Here is a 14,494-nt window from a genome sequence, read left to right as displayed (position 1 = left end):
ACGGATGGCAAAATGTAATTACATGTTCTGTGGCAAAGTTAAAAAAGCCTCATTTTCCGAGAAAACATCCTAATGATTCCACACGCGGCCCTGCGAGCTGATTCCCTGCGGGGGGATGCTCCCTGGGTGAGATTGGGCCTCGGAGCTGGAACCACCTGGCTTCTCCACTCGCTCTTAGGAGAAAGGGGAAACTGTCTGTAACGGGCCCAAGTGCCCCAGTAAATCATAACTATTACAGCCCGGCACACTGCCATTACCAGGGAGCGCACAAGCAGTGCTCGGGCCGGTAATCTAGCTGGGCAGACGGCGGCTGGCAAGGCAATGTTTATTTTTGCCCATGCTCATTTTCTGCCTACGTGCGAAATGCTTTTGTAATGTTTTTCCTCTCTCCATGTCTCACTTGAGGGTGGCTGTTCTCTGGAGGTGTGTCTGCCAGCGCAGCCTGCGGACCAGTGCAGAGAGGCAAGAGGAAACTGGAGTTCCTCTCTGAGCTCCGCTTCCTTCTGGGGCCCGATTAATTGCAGGTTGTTCTCTAGAATTACAGATGAGAGCTGTCAGATGACATGCCTGATGGCTGGTTTAATTGGAACCCGATGAGCTGTCTCAGGGCTGCTTTGCACTAGAGTAGAGAGCTTTGGAAACCTTGCCGGCTGCAGCTGGGAGCTCTTCCCAGAGCCATCCCTTCTGGGGGTACCAGATCCCTTCCCCCTGTTCCTGCCCCTGGGAAGCATGTGGCAGATGGAAGTTGCAGTCCCCTCCTCCCGGCTCCCCCACTCTGAAGCCGTGCTGCTCCTGGGGGTGCTTCCCCCCGACAGAGGTTACAGCCGCCTCCACCCTCTCCCTGGGAGACTGCTCTGCCTCCTTGGCTGTGGGTTTGCTGGGGCTAAAGTTGGGTCTGGTGAGAATTGTGCATTTGCCACAGAAACATAGGTAGAAATTTCCCATCTTCGCTCCGGTGCTGCAGGAGCCCAGGGGCCCAGTTCCTCCTGGAGACAGTTTGGTGATTTTGGTTAAATGTCTTGTAGTTAAACCAGGGAACTGGGGCTCTGGAGCTCTGGGTTCAGTTCCCAGCTCTGCCGGACTCCCTGGGTGACCTTGGGGAAAGCACTTCGTATCCCCATCTGTAACACGGGGTTAATGACACCTCCATCCCCTGGTGCTTGTGAGGCATAGTTCATTAACGGTTAAAGTTCTCTGAGCAAGACAGATGGACATTGCCATAGGAGGAAGAAGTAGCCGCATTAGAGCATGGCAACGTACATCTGTCACTGTCCCCAGCTGCATGGAATTACCCACTCATCCATGTGTCATAGTGCCTATACAGCAAACAGCTAGTGAAGATTCCCTTTTAGTGCAAGTTATTGAAGCCTATTATTTCAGATCAGGAAGGTCCAAGTGCCACCTCTGCAGCCACATGATGTGCAGTGACAAACGTGGAATCTCTGTGCAGTGGTTACTATGGATTTGTTGCAAATATCGATATTACTGATTATTTAGTGGGCAAGTGGTAGGAACAGGCCAGACTGCTTGGCAGGCACTCATGGTCTGGTAGCTTTTTGAGTGCATTGCTCAAATCCCCGGCCCTTTCTATAGGCGCACTTGGGGCTCCTGAAAATGAGGGGCTAACTGCCCAGCAGGAAGCAGCCACTCTTGCTTCTACTCTTGGAGGGGAGGGATAGCTCAGTGGTTTGAGCATTGGCCTACTAAGCCCAGGGTAGTGAGTTCAATCCTTGAGGGGGCCATTTAGGGATCTGGGGCAAAAATCTGTCTGGGGATTGGTCCTGCTTTGATCAGGGGGTGGGACTAGAGACCTCCTGAGGTCCCTTCCAACCCCGATATTCTATGATTCTCCTGCTCCAGCCTGGCGGTCCCTCCCTGCAGTTGCCTGGCTGCTGGGTTCCTGCACAGAGCCTGGATGCATCTGAGCTGAAGTCAGATTCTTAAAAAAACTTCCTGGTAAATGAAAGAAAGATTCTGCCTGTGACTGACAGCTGGAGGCACCTCCCTGCACAGCATGATTGTTTCCAGAAACAGCCCCTTGCCCCAGCCACAGTCCATGGAGTCTGCACTGCCATGGAAAGCAGCGGTGCAGGCAAGTTTGCACCCCGTGAGCCTGCTGGCTGGTGACACTATCGATTTCACAGCACGTCCTTTCCCGTCAAACAGTTCCCTTCACCTGGGGCTCAATTATCACCTTTATCTGGCTTGCCCTAAATCCCAAATGGAGCACACCTTTCTAATCCCTGCCTCCCCTATTCTTGTGACTAGCCCAGGGGCTGTTCTGGTAGCGGTCAGTGAGCACACGGTGCTGTTCTGCACAAATGACTTTCCAGGATCCCTCTTCGGGTCCCTGTGAGCGATGGGACCAGCCTGTCCAGTTTTATCTATATCCACATGTGGGTGCAGGGGTTTGGGTTGTCCCGCTGTAACGATACTGAGCAGTTGTGAAATCCTGGTCTACCCCAGGGTTCGAGTAGGCATCCTTGGAAAACTTGGGGTATTCAGGCCTGTGTCTCACGTTCCCAGTTCAGAGAGCCTGCTCCTATGTCACTCCGCTTGGCTTCCTAAAGCTAGCCAGAGAGCTAAAGGCAGGGGTTCTCAAACTGGGGGTTGGGACTCTTAGGGGGGCACGCGCTGTCAGCCTCCACCCCAAACCCCGCTTTGCCTCCAGCATTTATAATAGTGTTAAATATGTAAAAACGTGTGTTTAATTTATAAGGGGGGGTCGCACTCAGAGACTTGCTGTGTGACGGGCACCAGTGAAAATGTTTGAGAACCACTGGTTTAGGGGATCTGCTTTAGCATGTGTGAATTACTGCACCCTAGTTTGAAATCTTTGCAAACAGGATTGTGATGGTGGCAAATACTAGCCAGGCCATGGATTGCTTTGCTGCAGTCTGAAGTGAGTACATCTCTCCCCTTTAGCTAGTGTTGGACGAGCACATCTCCAGCTAACAAAACGAAACACTTTGCAGGTTGGCGCTCGGACAGTATTTCACCTGGATTTACAGTTTAGCTTCGATACTTCAGCGCCTAGACTGCAAGTCTCTTGTCTGATGTCATGGGTTTTTCTTTAACCTTTTTTCTTGTCCAGTGAGGATAGTATGTGGGATAGGCTCTGGATTAGTGCAGGGTTTGCAGAGAATTCAGTGGTGCTGTAAAGCCGTGTGTTCCGGAGACACATAAATAGAAAGTGCTGGATGCATTTGAAATGGAAAAGCCACATACTTGAGCCATATTCCTAGCTGCTCCAGTCTGCGTCATGTCTCCTATTCCCTGCAGTGTCCTTTTAGATCTGAAAACAAAGGGCTTCCCACCCATCCTCAGCACAATGGTAACTGTGGATGGCGGGACCCATGTGCAGCGAGGCCAGCGAGCGTGTGGCGATGTAAGAAGGATGAAAATGGAACGTAAAGAACTGCTGAGTCCAGACAGTTCATGTTGTCGTTAGCGTTGTTTGCACTCGAATGGCCCCAGTTCACCTGAGGATCCCTAAGCACGTCAATGGCTGTAATTAACCCTCATAGCACCCTGGGCTGTAGATCGTGGCCCGTCCTCCAGGCAATGAAGTGAGTCCGTCAGTGCTGGAGTTCATGCCCCTTCCTGGTACCCTGCCCTCTACCCTGCCTGGCACAGCAGGCACTCGTGCCTGGTGCTGGATGTGGTAGCAGCTGAGGGAGGAAGGCAGGGCACTGCTTGTCAGGCAGCCAGTAAGGCAAGCGATAATACGCCGCTGCCTGGAGCAAGGGGCCAGGTGCGGGGGAGACAGCCCTGAAGCTGCTGCCCCGGAGCGGGGGCAAAGCTGGTCAGAACTGGGAAGCTGCCAGTGGCCCCTGAGAGGGATGGAGCAGAAAGCAAAGCCTGAGTTCAAAGCCTGCTTTTCTCTTTCTGTTAAGAAGAGAAACCTCCTTGCTGAGACTGGGCGTGGCAGCGTTATTTTGGGCTGGGGGAGAAGCCGACACTGTCCCGTGGTGCATGTCGTGCTTTGCCAGCCTGCTGACAGTGCGCTGGCACAGGGACCGGTCAGCACATGCTGGGCTTGGGACTAGCCCTCGCCTTATGTCCGAGGAGAAGAGAGGCTGGTTCACTGAGTGCTCAACACGTGCACTTACGTGACTCACAAAACGCTTTCCAGACCCCAGTTACTGTCAGAACTCCTGAGCCCCACGGGCTGTTCGCTCACTCACACGTGCTCAGGGGCTGTGTTGAACGGGGCCCAGAGGAGTCACTGACAGCAGTGGCTGCACCTGCAGAGGGACCTGGCTGGCTGAGTGGTTACTCACATCACCGTTAGCAGGGCTTTGCAGCCATTGCCAGTCACTGGACGGGCTTTACATTTTACCCGGCACGCTGCGAATAGGGACACGGTCAGTACAGAGAGAGAGGAATTGGCCATCTGCCACAAGTGGGTAGTCATGTGACCTGATGACTCGTGAGTTCTTAAAATGACTGGGGGGGGAGGGGCGGGGATACTTGGACCAAATTAATTTATTTCAGTTTTTTAAATTTGAGAGCGAACAGGCGATTTCTCCCCTCTCTGTCTGGGAGCTGTTGGGTCAGTGGAGTTGCTGTGGGTTGCATGTGGCCCTGGGTTAGCTAATGCAGCAGCAGTGACTAGCACTGCTCCCTTTTGCTTACACATGCTGGTCCCCACTGTTGCTAATAACAGCACACGTGGCCTGATGGCCATTGACTAGTTGATCCTACGTCCCCTGTGGGGTAGGAGCTGGCTTGTGTGTGCTGCTCCCATTGTATAAACGGGGCAACAGATACGAGAGGTGGTCACTTGCCCAGTGCTACAGAAGCAACTGTATCACAGCACTAGGCTTACTCCTGGGGGAATTCTGCACCACTGTGCACACACAGAATTCATGTCCCTCGCAGATTTCTTTGCTTCCCCGCAGAAAAATTACTTTCTGATGGGGAAGCAAAGGGAAGCCACGAGAGCGGTCATGCGACCCACCCCAGCAGTATGTTTCAGGTGCCCAGGGCAGCCAGCAGAGACGTAAATCACTGTGGGGCAGGGGGCGGGACTGGGGAAGACCCGGCTGGTGGCTCCTACCCTGCGCTGGGCTCAGCTGCTAGTCCCGTTGGGTTGGGGAGGTTGGGACTTCCTCTTCCCCTGCACGGCATCCATGGCTGGGTCAGACCCACCCCCAGATTTCTCTCCCGGCTGCATGAAGCTCTGCAAACTGCCCCCCCCCCTCCGCTTCCTGCAGCCTTTGCTCTTCAGCTGCAGGGGGAGGGATCACTGTACCGGGAGCTGGTCCCTCATCTGCCCAACCCCCGTGCATCCAGACCCTCCCGTTGAGCCTCACCCCCCCTGCCAAGCCCCACTTGCCCTGCTTCTGGACCACCCCGACGAGTCACCCACCCCACCGAGCCCCAACCAGCTGCACCTGGATCCCCACCCCACTGAGCCCAGCATTTGGACCCCCCACACCCAGCCCCCCCTCCGCTGAGCTCCAACCACCTTCATCAGGACCCCCCTGCAGAGTCCCAACCAGTGCACCCAGGATCCTCCAACAAATCCCTGTCTGTGCAGATCCCCCACTGAGCCACCTGCATCCAGATTGCCCCACACAGAGCCCTGGCATCCCGCACCTGGATTCCCCCACACTGAGCCCCTCCACATTTGGCTCCAGCTGGGCTGAGCCTGCCTGCCCACACCTGGTGCACCTGGCACAGAGGGGCAGGGCTCTGGGGTGTTTCTGGGGCAGGCTGGGTCCTTGCGCAGTGTCAGGGTTGGGTGCAGCCTCGTCGCTGAGTCTGTGTCCTGGGGGGGAGCTGCAGGGTGATCTCCCACCTCTGTGCAGCCAGTGGCCTGTGCTCCCCAGTGCCAGGCTGGAACCTCCACATTTATTTGACAAATAACATTTGCAGAATTTTAAAATATTGTGTGCAGAATTTTTAAATTTTTGGTGCAGAATGCCCTCAGGAATAAAGACCAGGAGTGAGCACAGGACTGGGAGCCAGGAACACCTGCATCCTCGTCCTGGCTGTGCCACTGTCTGTCTGTGTGACCTTGTCACTCATCCTGTGTGGATCCATTTCCCACGCTGTAGGGGGGAGACTAGTGCCCACAGGCGTTCACACCCACCTGCTTCCCATGGGGAATGTGGTGATTATTAACTATTGCTTGTACAAAGCAATTGTGTTGTGCTCATCACCATAGACACTGTGATGGAGTCTCTCATGCTTGCTAAGTGTCATTAGATCTGTGGTGGTAGAGCAGGCGGTTGAGGGAAAAGAGACTTGGATTCTAAAAGGCCACGTGGTCGCTGTTTAACGGCACCGGCACGTAAAATGTAGGTACTGAAACAAGTTGACAAAGTCCTTTTAATCCACGTAGTGGGGAACACTCAGCATCCCAGCCAATTTGTTGTTGGCTTTGATAGTGAAATGTATAAATAGCTGTGATGTTACAGAACAGAGCAGCCACTGAGGAGTGTTTGATGTAGCTACAGACGACTGACTGCACAGTCGTGGGATGTGGAGCTGTGCAGGACTCTGCAGGTATTAAAAGTGGGGACTGTTTGGCCATGGGCAGGGACAATGGTGTCTTTCCACATTGTGGAACTCAGATGTGAAATTGCAGAACTACTAACTGTCATCTGTAACCTATCATTTAAATCAGCTTCTGTACCAGATGACTGGATGATAGCTACCGTGACTCCAATCTTTTAAAAGGGCTCCAGAGGTGATCCCAGGAATTACAGGCCTGTAAGCCTGACTTCAGTACCGGGCAAACTGGTTGAAACTATAGTAAAGAACAAAATTGTCAGACACACAGACAAACATAATTTGTTGGGGAAGAGTCAACATGGTTTTTGTAAATGGAAATCATGCTGTACCAATCTACTAGAATGCTTTGAGGAGGTCAACAAGCATGTGGACAAGGGGTATCCAGTGGATATAGTGTACTTAGATTTTCAGAAAGCCTTTGACAAGGTCCCTCACCAAAGGCTCTAAAGCAAAGTAAGCTGTCATGGGTTAAGAGGGAAGGTTCTCTCATGGACTGGGAACTGGTTAAAAGATAGGAAACAAAGGGTAGGAATAAATGGTCAGTTTTCAGAATGGAGAGAGGTAAATAGTGGTGTCCCCCAGGGGTCTGTACTGTATTTTTTCACACAGCACACAGTCAACTTGTGGAACTCCTTGGCAGAGGATGTTATAATCTTTGCCTTCACAACAGGATTCAAAATAGAACTAGATAAGTTCCTAGAGGATAGGTCCATCAATGGCTATTAGCCAGGATGGGCAGGGATGGTGTCCCTAACCTCTGTTTGCCAGAAGCTGGGAATGGGCGACAGGGGATGGATCACTTGATGATTCCTTGTTCCATTCATTCCCTCTGGGGCACTTGGCATTGGCCATTGTCGGTAGACAGGATACTGGGGTAGATGGACCTTTGGTCTGACCCACTAGGGCCATTTTTAAGTTCTTATGCAAGTTCTTATTTTTATCAACCAAGCTTGTAATCTCACCAAAAATATATAAACTTAATTTGACAGGATCTGTTTTTCATAAACCCATGTTGATATGCATTACTTACATTACCCTATTTTAATTATTAATCGAGTCCCACATCAGCCACTCTATTATCTTACCCGGGATTGATGTCAGGCTGACAGAGCTATAACGACACAGGTCATCCTGATTACACTTTTTAAATATTGGCACAACATTCGCTTTCTTCCAGTCTTCTGGAAATTCCCCAATCCTCCATGACTTATTGAAAATCAATATTAACAGTCCAGCGAGCTCCTCAGCCAGCTCTTTTCAAGCTTTTCGATGCAGGTTAACCTGACTTGCTGATTTTAAAATGTCTGACTTTAATAGCTTCTATTTAATATCCAGATACATTGGTGGAATGGAGAGAGTGTTATCAGCACCATACAATGAGATTGCATACATCTGTTTTTCCCTAAATACAGAATAGAAATGTTTATGGAACTCTCCTGCCTTTTCTGCATTATTGTTGATAATTCTACTATTTCCATCTAGTAATGGGCCAATACCATTGTCGGGATTCTTTTTGTTCCTAGTATATTTTTAAAAATGCTTTCTTATTGTCCTTAACTCTGCTGGCCATAGATGTCGTATGTTCCTTTGCTTCCCTTTTCAGTTTTCTACTGTTCCTAAATTCTGATATCTATTCATTTCTATCAACTTTCCCATTCTTCCATTTGTTGTGGTGTATGTGTATATGTGTAAACATATATTATTTTTTATGGCTGCCTTCACTTATCCTCTAAACCAGGTGGGTTTTTTAAACCAGTACAGCATTCTTCCTCAATTGTGGGATTGTGTTTTTTTGGGCAGCTAGTAAAGTGTTCTTAAATGATTCCCAGTTATCATTCAGATTTTTCTGATTAAATTGTTCCTCCCAACTGATTTGGCTCATATTCGTTTTCAGCTTTGTGAAATTGGCCCTATTAAAACACCAAGTATATATAACTGGTCTGAAATTCATTGTGCTTGGACATTATAAATGTGATCCAACCATGGTGACTTATACCTAAGTTACCATTAACTTTTAGTTCTGTGATCTGTTAGGACAAAGTCTAATAAAGAATTCCCCTGTCTTGAGTTAGGAAATTGTCATCTATAATGTTTAGAAATTCCAAGGATGTTTTAGTACTGGCAGCGTGAGACCTGCAATATATGTCGCTCAACTTGAAGTCCCCCATGATCACACAGCTCTTCTTCCTACACATCATAGATAGGTGCATAAGGAGCCCATCATCCTGTTCCCTAGTGTAATTCGGGGTCTGTAGCAGACACCAGCTAATACCCATCTTGTGCTTGCTCCGTTGGACACTGAGCCATAAGCATTCAGGAGCACTGTCTTCTGAGTTACCAGTCACCCAGACACAGCTGATACCATTTTTGACACAGCGTGCCCCTCCCCCTCCCTTTTGCCTACCCAGTCCCAGTAGGTGATAACCGTTGATTGTAACAGTGCAGTGATTGGCATCACCCCACCAGGTATCAGCAGTACCAGCTAGGTGGCATTTACGCTCACGATGAGTTAGGCTAAGATTTTGTCATGGATATTTTTAGTAAAAGTCAGGGACAGGTCACGGGCATTTTTCTTTATTGCTCATGACCTGTCCCTGACTTTTACAAAAAATATCCATGATAAAATGGGAAGGGGCTGGGCAGCGGGAGGGGGTGGGGGCTGGGAGCTCTGGGCCCCCCCATCACTCATGAGGGCTCAGAGCTCCAAGTAACCCCTGCCCCCAGTGGCGGAGGGGAGCTGCAGGGTCCCCATGCTCCCTCCCCAGTGGCAGGGAGCTGTGGAAATCCCCCTTTCACCACTGCAGTGGGGAGCTTCCGGGGTCCCCCTGCCCCATGGCCAGGGAGTGGCCAGGGTCCCCCTGCTCCATGGCAGCTGGCAGGGAGGTGCGGTTGTCCCTCTGCTGCCGCAGCTGGTGGGGAGCTGCGTGGAGCCTCCTGTCCTCGGCGGAGGCTGGGAGCTGCGGGGTACCCCCTGCCTGTGGCAGCTGGGAGCTGCAGGGTACCCCTGCTGCCCATGGTGGCTGGGAGCTTGGGGGCTGGCTGCCTCAGGCGGCAGCGGTACCTCACAGCTCCCTGCCGCTGCGGGAGGCGGCGGGACCCTGCAGCTCCCAGCCACTGGGGCTGAAGTCACGGAAGTCTTTGGAAGTCATGGATTCCATGATTTCTGCTACCTCGGCGTCAAAATTGTAGCCTTAACGATGGGCAATTCTGATTCCTCTTGGCGGTTACCCAGGCTCCTCGCACTGGTGTGTAGGCAATTTAAGAATTTCTTCTCTCCACGGCCTTTGGTTCCTTCATTAATTTTGTCTTCAACATCTCAATTTTGTGTTGACTGGAGGCTCGTGTTTCCCTCTTTTTACCCTCCCCGATGCTGTTAGTTTATCCCCCTCCTGACTCCTACGGCTAGCCTGTCCCGAAGGAGATTGATCCCCCGGCTACCGAGGTCACGATAGCCCCATTGACGTCCCCACTGATTTACGGCTGCTTGAGTTTGTCACCTCGTGTTGCTGATTTTTCTTCTCTGTCTCTCCTAGAGATAGAACGGATAATCCAGGTGGACTTGGACCTGAAGTACAAGACCAATATCCGAGAGCTGTTTGAGGAGTTTGATCATTTCCTGCAAGGAGCCGTCATTGGGATAGCCAGAGAGATGCAGCCTGTCTACAGGTACGGCAGTGGGCCTGGCACTCAGCAGAGGTGGGGAGACAGCAGCTGGCGTCCCTGTGCTGTGCTCGCGGGGAGACTTACTCTGCAGAGCAAAGTGCAGAGATCCTGTGAGTCCTGCTTACTGGGGCTGTGTGTTGGGGATATTCAGAGGCTGGTGTCTGCGTGAAGAGAAACATGCAGGACACTGTTCTTTGCCTAAGATCTTAACTCCATGTGTCACTTTGGACAGAGCGGCCAAAACTTGTAAACCTGAGTTCCTGAAGTCCGTACATAGGCTCCCTGGACGTGGCCTGGCTCCCGGCCATGCTCCCAGAGGAGACGCTGTGACGTATGGGTGCTAAGGCCGCTTCTCTTTAGGTGCCTATGGCTGGATTTAGGAGCCTAACTCTGGGCCTCTACATTCAAAACCTTGGCCGCAAAGATTCAGTTCTGTCAGAGCAGCGACGTTTCCCCAGGCCGAGGTGGGTGCAGGTGTGACAGCTGCATGTGTGTTTTGCTAATCTGATCATTGAGCCGAGCCAGGTTCTAATCACAGGTTCTGCGCAGCGCGGCCCTCCTGCTCCCCGCCGGGGGCCGGGGGCGTGGCATCGCGGTGATGCTAGGTGTCAAGGGGTCACACCCTCCACTGCCTGCGCTGAATTCAGACCACGCCCAGTGCTAACAAGTGACCCCAGCCAGGGAATCACTGACCCCAAACATGGAGCACCTCCGTATTAGGAGCCACTCTTGGCTCCTGGCACTTGAATTGTTCTGTGCCTGCAGTGAAATGAAAGAACCAGAGGGAGGAAAGTGAGGCTTTGAATTGCCTGAAGGGTTCTGCTGGAGCGCTGAGTGTACAGGCTGGGATATATTGACTTGCATGTTGTGTAGATGTGGATTTCTCACATGTGCTGGAGGCTACTGCGCTTGCTGGTGCTGATTTCAGTTGCAGTCAATGATTTTTGTACTGAAAAATGTCCTTTGCTCTAAGATACATTTGTACAAATGCTGGAGGCTACACATTGCTAACACTCTCAATAATCCTGCTTTGCAAGCTCGCCCCAGGTGGAGAACCCAGGAGTTCGAGGCACGGCCTGCTCCAACAGTGCCAAAAACGTTTCCAGTCACAGTCACGAGGCCTGGCAGGGGGCAGGCGAATGGTATTTCCAGTGTCTTTGTGTTGGTTTCTCTCCGCTGTTGCCAGGTGAAAGCGTCACATAACCAGTGGGGAGCCTGGCTGGGTAGCTAGTGCCTCCAAGGAGCCCCTGGCTGATGACCCTACGCACCATGTAGAAATCGACAAAGGAGACTAGGGAGAGAAACCCTTTTCCCTTCTCTCTATCCCCGACACACAGCACCTCGGATCACTAGAGCTAGAGACGTTCACACGGCTTCAGATCTTTTTAAATATGTGTAACGGCTTCCGAGAGCGCTGGGATTTCTCTAAGGAAACGTGACTGCTTCCAGTGAGAGTCACTGGCCCGGGACTTGGCCTGGTTGCTAAAACACCATAATCTTCTTGAAATGTTTTTCTGTGTGATTAGGGGCCATCTCCAAGCTGTGCCTTGGCTTCACATTGTGAGTCCTCTTGCAGCATGAGCTCAGTGGGATCATGGATCTGGATTCACACGCTGATGAGCTCCTCACACAGTAATTGTCCGACGTGGGTGTCTCTTGGCACCGTTTAGTAACTTGTGCTCAAAAGGAAACCCAGAGTGAGGTCCTGTTTCCTTTTCAGAGACAGAAATGTGGGTCAGGTTTCAGGCCATCAGTGAGGTGTAGGAAATGGATGTTTTTGCTTCCTTAACTGAGTGAGGCTGGTGGATAAGGAGGGGCCGGGGTTTCCAGGGCTGTCGCCCTTCACCACTGCAAATCCCAGTGGCTGGGAAGTGAAGGTAACAGAGTTCTGGCATCCCGCGTCACAGCCAGAGCTGAGTGTGCACTCACGAGGCCCAGCGCTTCACAGAGCTCCCCGTGGCACCTCAGTAAGTAGCCGCGTGTTCAGAAGAGCCCAGCGGTTGGGAGCTGAGCCATTCTGACAGCTTGGTCTTGCGTGATCAGGGTGACATTGCCCCGGAGCCTCAAGCGAGCGCCAAGCTGCACAGCGTCAGTGGTGATGCAAGACTATCCAGTGCAACGGGAACCTGATCCATTGTTTTAAAGGAGTTGAAGGTATGTCAGGGTCTTTTCCTGTCCCTGCAGCCATGCCCATCCGCCACTCCCCCTCCTGCCAGGTTTACAGGGGTTGCAAACTCTTATTTAAACATAAGAACATGAGAACGGCCGTACTGGGCCAGACCAAAGGTCCATCCAGCCCAGTATCCTGTCTACCGACAGTGGCCAATGCCAGGTGCCCCAGAGGGAGTGAACCTAACAGGCAATGATCAAGTGATCTCTCTCCTGCCATCCATCTCCATCCTCTGACGAACAGAGGTTAGGGACACCATTCTTACCCATCCTGGCTAATAGCCATTTATGGACTTTAAAACCAAACCCCACCCATGCTGCTGTGTGAAAGAGCCCACACGGACCGGGAGCCTGGCAGGCCGGCTGCTCAGGGACACCGCGGCACCACGGTACACAAGGGGTTGCCCTGGGCACAGAGTAACCGAACTCAAGGGATGTGTCTCTGCGTCGCTCACCTCTAGTGACCATACACAAGGCCTGTAAGGGTGGCAGGGAAGAAACGCTTCAGACAGTGGCTTTGAGTTTGACGAATCCTCACAACTTCACCACAGCTTTGGGGACAGACGAGCCTAAAACACAAACGATAAGGACGGTGGTGTGAGGGCAATGCCAGGCTCCTTCGTGTGCAGAGGGAAAGTTGTCATTGAAGAGAAATGCAGGGGAGTGGTCTGAGTGCAGACCAGGGAGTGGTGCTAGGCTGGCAGACCAGGTGCCAGCTCATGCCAAGGTCTCCAGGTCCCAACTGAGCACAGACACACCCACAGCTCTGACTGGACTGACTCATCTGGGGGCTATGGGTTTAGTGTTAGACTGTACTGAATGCTTGTGAGTTGCTGCCTGCATTAATCTCACATACTACCTTGTAATATGGGATGCAGATATTCTGTTCAAGCATTGGTGCGGTAAGCCCCTGTGACTGTGTAATCACCAGACAGGGGAGAGACAATTAACTAGGGCAAGGGCTGGTCTCCAACAGAAGGCGTTACATCCTGGCCAGTGGGGAAGGCCCATCAACACCAGATGGGCTAGTGTGGGGCGTTAAAGAGGACAAAAGACTTTGTTGCTCTGCTCTTCCCCCACCCCAGTGAAGATGAGTCTTGCAAGTGGCTTCCTCCCATCAGCTGAGTTCACAGCCCAGGGCACATGGGGGGATGGGAATAAAAACCCCTAAAAGGGTGGACTGGACTCTGGGGGGAAGGTTTCTAGGCACAAGCAAGAGAACCCCAGTGCTTAGCTTGGGTTAGCCCTAAAGGACATATAGAGCCTGCCTTTTATAGAAGCTTCTAGTACCTTTGGAAGCTTAAGACTGTAGCTCATTTGTGTATGTACGTTTACCTGCTTTAACCTTCTTCTTTACACTCTTGTTTCCTTTTCCTATTTAATCCATCTTTAGTTGGCTCATTATAGGATTGGCTACAAGCGTTGTCGTTTGGTGTGAGATCTAAGGTGCAATTGACCTCGGGAAAGTGGCTGTTCCTTTGGGACTGGGAGTAACTTGAATATTGCTGTGATCCTTGGTGTAAGGGCCCATCTATCACACCTGGGGGGCGAGACAGATTGGAGTCCCCAAGGGACTGTCTGTGACTCCAAGTGAAGACTGTTACCGTGGCTGGGGAGTTTACACTTGCTAATTGGTTGGCGAAATCTAAGTGTAGAACTCACCACCAGTCTGGGGTTTGTGCCCTGGTTCCTAACAGTCTGCCTGGAGCTTGGTGGCCATGCCCTGGAGTCGCTGCAGGAGCCCCCAAATTCTAATCGCAGCACGGATCTAGGTGAACTTGGGCAGGTTGCTGGGGCAAAGCTCCTTTGGGGGCCCGTAGACAGAATTCGAACTCTGTACTTAGGCACCTCTCTAGAGGTGGCCTGATTTACAAAAGAGCAGAGCACCAGCAGCTCCCATTGACTTCAGTGAGACCTGAGCAACGGCTTTGCTGAATTACGGCCTAAGAAAGGAGTTCAGGCTTTGGCCTGTTCTATCTGACTCCTCGGTGTGCCGGGGGCCAGGGGGCACTGCTACCCTATGGGTACTGTTCCTCATCTTTGAATGCAGCAGGAGAGTGCATGTCTACCGTCAAATTCAGCCTTAACGTCCTGCCTTTAACAACAATAATTCCTAGCTCTGATACAGCATTTTTCA

General features: G+C 51.6%; 1 protein-coding gene across 1 annotated transcript in view; it reads left to right on the top strand.

Moving 5' to 3' along the window:
• XXYLT1 (xyloside xylosyltransferase 1) overlaps positions 1 to 14,494 on the top strand; it is a 91,484-nt gene that overhangs the window by 50,025 nt on the left and 26,965 nt on the right. The window contains exon 3 of the mRNA XM_045030200.1: positions 10,059 to 10,191. Within this exon, the coding sequence (XP_044886135.1) occupies positions 10,059 to 10,191 (133 nt within the window). The remainder of the gene's footprint in view (positions 1 to 10,058; positions 10,192 to 14,494) is intronic.

Source organism: Mauremys mutica, chromosome 9, assembly GCF_020497125.1.
Source record: "Mauremys mutica isolate MM-2020 ecotype Southern chromosome 9, ASM2049712v1, whole genome shotgun sequence".
Classification (NCBI taxonomy): domain Eukaryota; kingdom Metazoa; phylum Chordata; order Testudines; family Geoemydidae; genus Mauremys; species Mauremys mutica.
The sequence above is the reverse complement of the archived record's forward strand: the minus strand, read 5'-3'. Positions and strand labels throughout refer to the sequence as shown.